Source organism: Agrilus planipennis, unplaced genomic scaffold (genome assembly GCF_000699045.2).
Source record: "Agrilus planipennis isolate EAB-ADULT unplaced genomic scaffold, Apla_2.0 scaffold250, whole genome shotgun sequence".
NCBI classification, from domain to species: domain Eukaryota; kingdom Metazoa; phylum Arthropoda; class Insecta; order Coleoptera; family Buprestidae; genus Agrilus; species Agrilus planipennis.
The window spans coordinates 348,864-359,694 of NW_020438989.1; the positions used below are offsets into that span (position 1 = coordinate 348,864).

Genomic DNA, 10,831 nt, shown 5'->3' on the forward strand with positions numbered 1-10,831 from the left:
TTTTTGATATGTAACAGTATGTTTTAAAAGTATTTTTTTAATTTAAAATTTATTGAGAATCTTTTGTGAAAATAATTTTTAAACTAAAGTGAATTTGATTTCCTACACACCAAGGCTCTGACCACTAAGCTAGACAGGCAATATGTAAAAGTTAGAAAATTAATTTCACTTTAATCTTTATATATAATTGAATATTAACCTTTCAAAAAATGTTTTATAAAAATTGGTCTTTTGTGAAGTTAAATAAATTAGAAATTAGATTGGAGTTAGTTATTTTTTCTTGGGACATATTATAAATTATAACTGAATTAAATTTACCAACATTTGTCAAGCCTTAACGATTACCTGTTGTACAAATTAAATATGTAGAAAGGATAGAAAAGGAATGGCATCTAATAAATTCCTATTTTTTAAGAAAGCGCTCTTGGAACTAAGATCAACGCTCAAACTAATAGGCACTCGGAATATGTCAAAAGTGTGAAATTTATGTGTGAATTGTTAATGCTCAGAGTCTTTACACCATATTTACACAGTGAATTCTTATTTCAATTCTCCAGTCTTTATCAAAAAGAAAAAAAGGCATTAAAAGTTTTACATTCGATGACTGAATCGATTATTCAGCAGAGGACAGATGACTTAAAAACAAAAAGCCCACTGGTCAATGATGAAGATGGTATCGGAATCAAAAAGAAGTTGGCATTCTTAGATTTACTTTTGAAGTCAAAACTGGAAGGAAGCAATCTTTCAGACAGGGAAATACGAGAAGAGGTGGACACATTTATGTTTGAGGTAAGTAGTCAAAGGCAATTTTTACAGAAATACTAGCTTTTTAGTAGGTAACTATTTTTTTTTTGTAAAAGTTAAACGCAATTTGGCTTTGTCCACTTGGTCAAATATGTTTCACTATGATCGTTATTGGAAACAATCACGGAAGAAATGTTAACTGTAATTCTGTAAGGCCCCTTGCACACGAATGGTCAATCCGTCGACCGGCTGTTTCACCTATCAGTAAAAAAAAACCGAAGCTATCATAAACACGGCATCAGAGAGATTTCATTTCTGATCGAGACTAGTAGTGTCGTAACTATCATATGATCTATCGTATATGGAGCTTCCCTACAGATATGAGATTTCGTGGGTTTTAAAGAATTATATACTTACGTAAAGAAAATTGCATTGTGTATTTTGTGAATAAGGAAAAGATAGATGAAAAAACATTAATAAGGAAATTATGGATTCCTCTACCGATATCAGTAACGAGTACAGGTCGGATGAACGCGCAGATACTTGCCCTGTATGGCCTATTAGGGTAAATTACTAGGAACCGATACACAAATAAGTTTTCCATAGGCGTAAATTATTATCTTAATACAGATAGGACAGTAGCGTACTAGGAAATAATATAGAAACATCATCATCATCATAAGGTCGTCATCATGGATACGCACCTCCACTCTTTCTTATCCTCAGCTAATCTTCGCATTTGATTAAAATTAGAACAACCCATACCCTTAACTATTTACGAACAGTAATGTAATCTAGGTCTACCTTTACCCCTCCTAACTACAGTTTCTGCCTTTAATATGTCTCTGACTAGACCTTTATATCTGAGAAGGTGCCCTACCAACCTATCTCCCCTATTTATTATTGACTTCCATAGAGTCCTGTGTTCTCCTATTCTTTCTAATACCTCTTCATTCGCCTGTGACACATTTCGAACGCTTCTAACCTTTTCCACCGCGCCCACTGTCCATAACATATCTTACCAAAAGTGTTGGTATTCACATTCACTGTCCTCATCGAAATCGATATCACTGTCACCGACATCAACAATTAGTTCTTCTGTTTGTATACCTATTACTTGCTCATTATCTAACATAACATTTAAATAAATCACGTTAAACTCAATTACTGCGTTCATTTCTTTTTTATATAAATTTTAAATATCTACAACAAGAAAAGCAACCGAATAAGTTAATTTTTTTAATTTAATTTTATAAGCTGATCCCTGCTTTTAAATATCTAATCTACGCCCTTGATAGGAACACTGAAGAAAGAGGGCTGCAATTGTTATAACAAAAACTGCCTACTTTTGCCACCACGCATCCACATCAATTTAAAATTTCCGCCAGTTTCGAGCGTAAGGACTGTACAATAGGAGTATTTTATTTGGGGTACTAAGATCGCATGAAGTAAAAAGTATTACAAATTTAAGGTACAAAGATAGAGAGATTCATTACAAAAATAATACCTAATGAAAAATGTTTCCCTTACTCATTACAAAATAATAGCTAATCAAAAATATTTTTCCTCCTAATTATGAATACAATGGGTAATGAAACGTAAATGTATTATGTAGTTGCAAACTTGAAGACCATTATAAGGAACAATAATCACTGTTCTAATTTGACGTAGCTCTCAATTAAAATATTTGGGGTAAAATATCGTAGCTTAAATGGCTATCAGTTTGGATTTTCCTTAGTTTCTATTTGTGCAATAAAAGGATAGGCGTCTTCCTTTAAAATAAATAAATTGCGCTTACAGTAACCTCGAATGAAGTTACGAAAATTAATGCCAAGCTTACTGCGACTTTTGGTATGACATACAAAACTCTGCCAATATAATGTATACTAAGCAAATACTCGAATTTTTCCAATACTGAATCAACGATAAGCAGAAAGCAATTTATAATATTGAAAATTACTTTCAAATTACCTCTTTTTGGTTCCTTCTGTTTCATGGACCCAAAAGATATGTTAAATTGAGATCTTGTTCTATCCGAAAAATGGTTTCGACACTTAGTTTTTTTAAATACACAACTATTTATTATTATATTGATCAATTTCAGGGTCACGATACAGTATCATCGGCTATAAGTTTCACTATACATTGCCTTTCGAAAAATCCTCACGTCCAGGAAAAAATTTTGGAAGAAATACGATCAATTTGTGGTTTCGACAGAAACTATTCGTTTAGTTATACCGATTTGCAAAATATGAAATACCTCGAAGCGACCATTAAAGAAGGTTTACGTTTATATCCTTCGGTTCCCATATACGGTAGAACGTTTGCCGAAGATATCGAGTTTGGTAAGTTATTAGGCAAATTTTTTTTAGACAATAAAATCGATTTTTTAAATCACCAATAAATCGTTACAAATTGTGCCCCATTTTCGCGCTTCTGCCTCTGAAAAATTTGATTATAATAAGAGGAGAAGTTGTACCGTGGGGCTACCATGTGAAAAATTCATTTTCCATTTTCCAAAATAAAATGTTCTACGACTTTTTTACTGTGTTATGTTATTCCGTTATTTCATTTTCTTAGATTCAATTTGTAGGAAGGGAGAAAACGCGGAAAATTATGTTTCCCTACAAAATTTTAACCTTTCAACCCACTGGCCACTCGAAATTCTTATTCCTGTATCGTTTCTATCATATTCTATCATAGAATTCGTTTAGTTTAGTAGACAGCACAGCCGACATCGCGGCAGAACATCTTTCCGGAAAATGGAAAATTAATTTTCCATGTGTTAGCCAAGTTGCCCAGCCCCAACTATATAAAATTAGTACCAAATGTACAGTTTCAAATTTAATATTAAATAAAACATATTTTGTTTTGTGACGTTATCAATTTCTGGTCATTTAATAAGATTTTTTTTATTACTTCACTCTACTTGATTTGATAGTAACACAAAATTCAATTTGCACATGTAAAGTGTTTGTTTAATCGGTGAAACATTTTTGTGCGACATTTTGAAATTAAAATTACATTCGTATGGATTTTATTATCTTGAAGTTAACACTGGTTTGCTATTTTTTATAAAAGTAAGGGCAAGAATTTGAATGTTTTATAAGTATGTATTGTTTTCTAGATGGTATCCTATATCCTAAAGGAACGATTGCGATAATTTTTGCATACGGAATGGCAAGGGATGAAAAAATCTTTTCAGAACCGGAGAAGTTCGATCCAGATCGATTTTTAAATTATAACACTACTAATCAATATCCTTACGCATATTTACCATTCAGTGCAGGACCGAGGAATTGCATAGGTAGCTATAATAATTTGAAGTCTTTATATCGGATGATCAATAACTAGATAAAATTAGATTAATTGTGATGTGTAGCACGTCAAAAGATTGGTGATTTTTAGTTAAATACCCCCGAGTAAACGACAACGTCCTAAATATTAAAGGTATTCCTAAGGTACAATTTCATCCTTTAGTTAAACGTTTTAATTGTCAGTTAGTTCTTGAAAGTTGGATCTTGGGTGGAGACAGCCCCCAAATTATCATAACGATTCTAACGGACATTGATCGGCAACCTTTTTAATAAAGGCGCGAAGGGTAATAAATCATATCTAAGTGACAATAGGAGTTCCGGAATCCTCGAGCAGAATGAAGACTGTTACGGGGAATTCCATAACAATATAAATAGACCTCTAGATCAGAGCCGGGCAAACTGGGCTCTTTTGACTCCCGAGTGCTCCTCAGGTACAGCCAAGGAGCTCCTCATTGCTCCTGCGAGTGCGAGTGAGATGATTCTTTCCTTTTCTTATCCCTTCCATTTCGTAGGTGAGTCCCCTCTTCCATAGTCTAACCCTATAGTATTGTGACCGTAGTTAGGCATGCTACCCCTGAGCTGCGGGACGATCATTGCAAAATTTTCGTAGGTATTATTTAAGTTGCGAGAGGGGCTTCGCTCGTCTACGGGATGGAGGGGCTTGATATGGAAGTGGAAGGGAGAAGAAAAAGGGAAATATGGGTCATTACTGTTTACTCTCTCGTACTCATTGAAGGATATGGAGTGACCCAAATTAACCTCAGGTAGCGGTTCCAACAAAGTTAAAGTTTGCACGGATCTGTTCTAGATGTCAGCCGGAATTAGTTGGCAAATTTTGATATAGTGCTGGAATTAGTCGCAAGAATACCGACGCTTTATCCCGAAGATCATGTTCTGAAAATTGAACGTCGAAAAGCACGAGGAAGTTACAAGCACAACTTCAGGGATGAGCAATAGCACCCTGACAACATCAACGAAGAACAAAACTCTGTCTCTGCCGTAAAACTGCCTTGAGAATGAAAAAAGAAGGAAGACGACCGATCTAAACCAATTCGGCGTACTAATAGATCTCCATTCGAGTGAGGGATGAAATTTCAACTCCACCTGGACATTTGAAAGATATGGGGAATTTAAAAAACCTGGACTACACCTTGCATTCTTAATCCGATGCAACGGGGAAGCGAATGAACAGGGCCATTAACAAGTACTTGTTCAAGATTGTCTCTAAACATCAAAGAAACTGGGATTATTATCTGTCATTTCTTATGAAAGTACTGGCGACTGCCATGCGACTTGAAGTTTAGGTAGTAGTAGTAATCTGAAGATTACGTTAGTGAACTCTGAATGCAGCTTAACTATATCCATGATGAAGTACGTTCCCACATGCAAATAGCTACTGACAGATTGCCTCATATGACATTAGGGTGACTGATGGAGAATTCCAAGAAGGAGATCAGGTTGTAGCTGTACAATCTACTAGAGAGCTCTATAACTAAAGCCACAACATAATTGCGAAGGTCCGAATAAAATAATCAAGCGAATAATTGACGTCGTCTATTTGATTAGGCGTGCACCGAATGGGAAACTAAAAGTCGTCCATTTTAACCGATTGAGTTCATACGCTAACAACCACGAAGATGCTCAGAGTAGATGAGTACAAGCTGGATCTTCGGATCCCCAGTACCTATGAAGAAATGAGGCTAGATTTGGAGTCATAGAGTTACATCTGAAACGCCCCAAGACTTATTTGCTGAATACCCGCTAGCTAATTTGGTGGCCGCAGATTTGAGTATGAGCCGCGGAATGACTGTAGTATTCAGAAAGAAATTTGGTCTGATATCGGATCTGGAAGATCAACTCAGAGATAGAAGAAAGGTATTAAATTTACTGGTTGAAACCGATTTATATGTTACCTTGTCACCAAAGAAGAATTGTCTGGGAAACTCGATTCTTTAGTGGAGTTAAGGGACCGGATGCTGAGCACTAATCTAACCATGTGAAAAGTAACATGTGGTTTGGATGGGTTGAACTAGTGTGTGGTACGAAGCATGTTCTCTTCCGCTACACTGGGATAGAACTTATGTACCCACCGACAATCCACAATGAGAAACCCATCTAATTGAAAACGGAAGATTGCTATTTCCATCTAACGACCGGATACCAAAAGGGCAGGAGCTGAAGGTATCGACAAGGTTCTTGGAAGAAAGGGCAGAACATGATCCGGGAAAGGGCAGTGTTATGTACAAGCATCTACATGATAATCAGTACTTTGATTATCGACGGCTCTTGAGTATGTCCGCAGGGAGAGATTGGCTATGGGTAGGTCGGCAGTGTTTATATTTGCTTGCTTAACAATAGGATTTCCGGAATTCTTGAGAAGAATGAAGACTATTCTGAAGAATTTTATAACAATATAAACAGACCTACATCCGGAGTTAGTTGGTAAATGTGCGAATTAGCGAATCCGAGAGATATAAACATAGTGAAGAGTAAATTAGAAGTAGCTTAGGTATCTAGTTAGTGCTACTGTCCTGAAATATAAATAGCCATACTTGGTATCAAATGTGGAGTTGAAGTCAACAGGAAGAGAATTCTATTAAAAAAAAATTAAGGAATAAATTAACCAATTTGAAGACACCAGATTCAAGTATCTTTATGGGAAGAATTGTTTGCTCCGGAATGGATCTGCCTCTAAAATGGTTACTAAATTTCAAGAGTCCTGTGGGTCAGTAGCACGTTGGATAGAAAAGCTTCAAAAATATTTTTGATATAGAACATCGAACTGGAAATAGCCACAAGAATGCCGATGCTTTATCCCGAAGACCACGCTTTAAAAATTGAACTTTGAGGAGCACGAGGAAGTTAGAACGATAACTGTCACGGATTAGCATCAAGAAAAAACAAGACACTTACTAGGTTCTATGAACGCTTCAACAATGAAAAGGAAGGAAGGAAAACGACCCTTCCTAGCAAGAAGTGACTGCTAAATCTACCGAAGTGAAATCGTTATGGGTTGATCCAACCGGACGGCCACCACTATAACGGAAGAGGTCGTCAAATAAGTCGACCAATAGAGCTCCATTCGGGAAGGCTGAAACTTTGAAGTCACCATATTCCTGGACATTTATATTGGAAATTCACAAAACTCGGACTACATTTCTGCAACCTCAATCCGATAGAATGGTGGAGCGAATAAACAAGACTATTAACAAGCACTTGACCAAGATGCTCTATAAACATCAAAGAGACTTACGAGTATATCTGTTATTATTTATTGTGACGTATTGATAGTCAATCGATGAAATTACTGGGAAGAAACCAGTCAGGAGCCGGGACTATAATGCGACTTGAAGTTTAGTTGTAAGCATGGTGAGGATGTTGCTAGAGATGATTAGGTTAGTGTGAACGCGTCTTGATGACATCCGTGAAGGAGTATGTTCTTACATACTCGCGATAGTATGAAGAACACATATGACATGAGGGTAACTGATCGAGAATTCCAAGAGGGATACCTGTTGTGACTATACAATCCGCGGTACAATACATACAATTTTGGATTTTATCGATAAAATCTACTGATCTTAATTAAATTTTAACGAAGAAGAAAAATGAAAAAGTTTCTACAGTATTTTAGAACACCTAAAAACGTCATTTTTTTTAATATTTTCCGAATGCTTGTGAGGATGATTCCAGGGTTCAGAATTCATTTTCTGTGACAGCTAATTCAATTGGTTCAATTGGTGTCACTCATTTGACACTAAAATACAAATATCAGCCATTAAATAATTTCTGGGAGTTTGTCAAAAGAGCACGTTTGTTTTTGAAAGCAAACCTGTATTGTTTATACAACTTTCCAGTATTGTGTCTGACATCAAGAAGATACGTGTTTTTTTTTGGCTCATTAAATCATGAGTCATTCATTATTAAGTAATTAATTTTTATATTTATATTACAGTTTTAGGTGTACCTATTTAAAACTAGTTACTAAATAAATGATGTATTTTAAAAACTTCTTTAATTTTTACTAGCAGAAACTAGCCAACACAAAAAACTCCGCTATTTACTGAGTTTATGAACTGTTCCATTACAGAAAGTTTGGTAACCCCTGCCCTAGCACATTCAAAATTGGACATTTTAATCTGAAAATTTAGAAAGCCAAATAAATATTATTCGAATTTTGAGATTAATCAAAATCTTAAAGTGCATCAAGGACAGTTCTAGGGCCAAGATAGAATTAGGCTACTAGAGATATAACGGAGGTGACTACTCTCCTATTAGCTTGTCAATTTACCTACTTTCTGTAATAGTGATCTCAAACTGCCAAAACTTGCATTTTTTGGATTTTGAGAATAAAATATCTTGCATTAATGCAATTCTGAAGCCGACTCGAACTCATCGTCGCAAGTTTTGTTAGAAATATTAATATGATGGGTAAAGAGTCAGACTTAACCTCGCAAAATCGGAACTAAAACCGTATTGCTTCTTTACTTTCAAATCTCTGATTGGTATAGGTCTATGTAACTTATTATGTTAAAATTTTATATTGTTAAGTAAAACAGTCATACCCTTTAGGATTTAGTATTATCTTTACTTAACTGCCGTAATATACGCACCGGCTTTTAGTGGAAAATAACATACGAGGTAAAACAGAATAACAAATCAAGCCTCTATTATTATAGTACAATAATCGTAAGAGCTGGCAGATAATATCAATTAAAAATACACCTACTTGAACCAACAGAATATTCTCTCATGCTTCTGTTCACTTCTATAACAAAATGGAACCACACACTCTTAGTTTCTGTTCACAAAATGGAGTTTCCGCAAAAAGAGTATTTATTGACGACGATTATATCAAAAGAAACACGACACTTTTCACAATCAGAATTCTCTTTCTGTAGCTATAACCTACAAATAAATTTAACGGTTGCACACTTCAACGGTTTGAATAATACCTAAAATGGAGCTAGGGATATAAGTTACTGTTCCACCTGCAGCATTTTCCGAAATGGCGCATGTGCGGTAAAGAATCCTACAATTAATTATAAATACTTATGTAATTGTAATAATAAACTAATTAATAAATGACATGGAAACCAAGATCCTAATAGATATACACATATAATGTAATATTTAGGATACTTTTGTGTTTGTATAATAAGACGCTTATTTTCTAAAAATTGATGAGAGTACCTATACTAGGCAACCCATTTTACTCATTTAATATTAACTTCGCATAAATAGTTACGAGACCAGAATCATATCATCTAATTTGAAATCGTCTGAAATATGTAGAAACAAAATAAAATTTTGCGTCTTATCGAATGTTCATTTAGTAACTTTACATTGATTTTTTTTAATTGTCCTCAATTATACAAAAAGAAAACAAACAAAGCAATGGATACCTATTTCTTAAATAAGCCTTCATATCTATTTTCCAACTTATCACTGTTGTCTTATACCTTTTGTTATTTAATGTTAAAACTGCCATTACGGTTTTAAAGTTTTAAAATTAGGTACTTAGACATAATGGAGTTTTTTCTTTTTTCTTTTGTTCATTCCACTTCTACACATTATCATAAAACAATTGCTGAAATTAAACGGGATGACTCTCGACTCTTATATTCCTGCAATTGAATAAATGTTTTAAAATCTATTCTATTTTCCAGGACAGAAATATGCAATGTTGGAAATTAAATTTACACTGGCTAAGTTTCTTTTAAACTACGAAGTTTTGCCAGCAATTCCAGAGCAACAACCAATATTGGTGACTGAGGCAACTCTGAAGTCAGCCAACGGCGTAAATATTAGGATAAAACGACGAAATTTCATGACATGAAAATAAGAAATGATATCTGTGCTTATAAGAATATGAAGAAGAGAGAACTTTTATCAATATATATTCTTGTAGTGTTTACCTTAGGCAGGATCGGACTGACTAGTGTTGATCCCGGTGGCTATAGAAGTTTGACACACAAAATTTAAAAAGAAATAGTACTCAATTTAGATAGGTACGTACAGATACATCTAATTCAATTCAATTTAATTCTTTCACAAAGATTAAATATTAAAAATTAATAAATTAATAGGGCAAAAAATTTCTATTTCAGTAGTTTCCACAATACTTGATAGCAGCGATATCATTAGTTATACGTCTCTTCCTTCTTCATTGTGTTTTTTAATTAGGTTATTATTTATAGTTAATCGTTTTTCAATGTTTTTGCTTTGGCCCTTAATTTTAGTTTTGACCTCTATTTTGGTTTGACCTCTATTGTCACCTGGCCGCAGTGGCGATCGCCATCCGGTCATGCAAAGCAATCCGACCCTGACTGGACCAGATAATACCGTCAAATGTGTTAAGTCTACGTGTTTTTCATTCACTTTGTGTGTTGATTAAGTGTAAACTAGCATAAGAATTGAATGGAACTTGTATTGTAAAAATAAAGTCTTAAACAATTTTATGAGTTTCTTTTATCTTGATTCGGGGAAGGTTTATGATGAATTCGTTTATCAGCGAAAAATGATTTTATGATTAAATATCGAAGCGTTCGAAGTAAGTTGACCTCAAGAGTATCCCTTTATGTTAGGTATTACTAATTTTCAACGTACTTTTGTGGTAATTCAAGTTTTTTGAATAAAAAGAAACAATGTGGTAAAGTGATAGGTACAATATTGTTTGGATAAAAATATAATGTTGTATTTGTTAATTATTTATACATATATATTGTTTACCTATAAATAAGGGTCTATCATATTCGAAAAACGCGCAT

At 34.4% G+C, this 10,831-nt stretch overlaps 1 protein-coding gene across 1 annotated transcript in view; it reads left to right on the plus strand.

Annotated features, from left to right (window-relative positions):
• Positions 1-10,518, plus strand: part of LOC108740586 (cytochrome P450 4d2) — a 31,506-nt gene extending 20,988 nt beyond the window's left edge. The window contains exons 7-10 of the mRNA XM_025975675.1: positions 420-789; positions 2,849-3,089; positions 3,872-4,051; positions 9,731-10,518. Of these exons, the coding sequence (XP_025831460.1) occupies positions 420-789; positions 2,849-3,089; positions 3,872-4,051; positions 9,731-9,900 (961 nt within the window). The 3' untranslated portion in view covers positions 9,901-10,518. The remainder of the gene's footprint in view (positions 1-419; positions 790-2,848; positions 3,090-3,871; positions 4,052-9,730) is intronic.
• Positions 10,519-10,831: the final 313 nt, after the last annotated feature.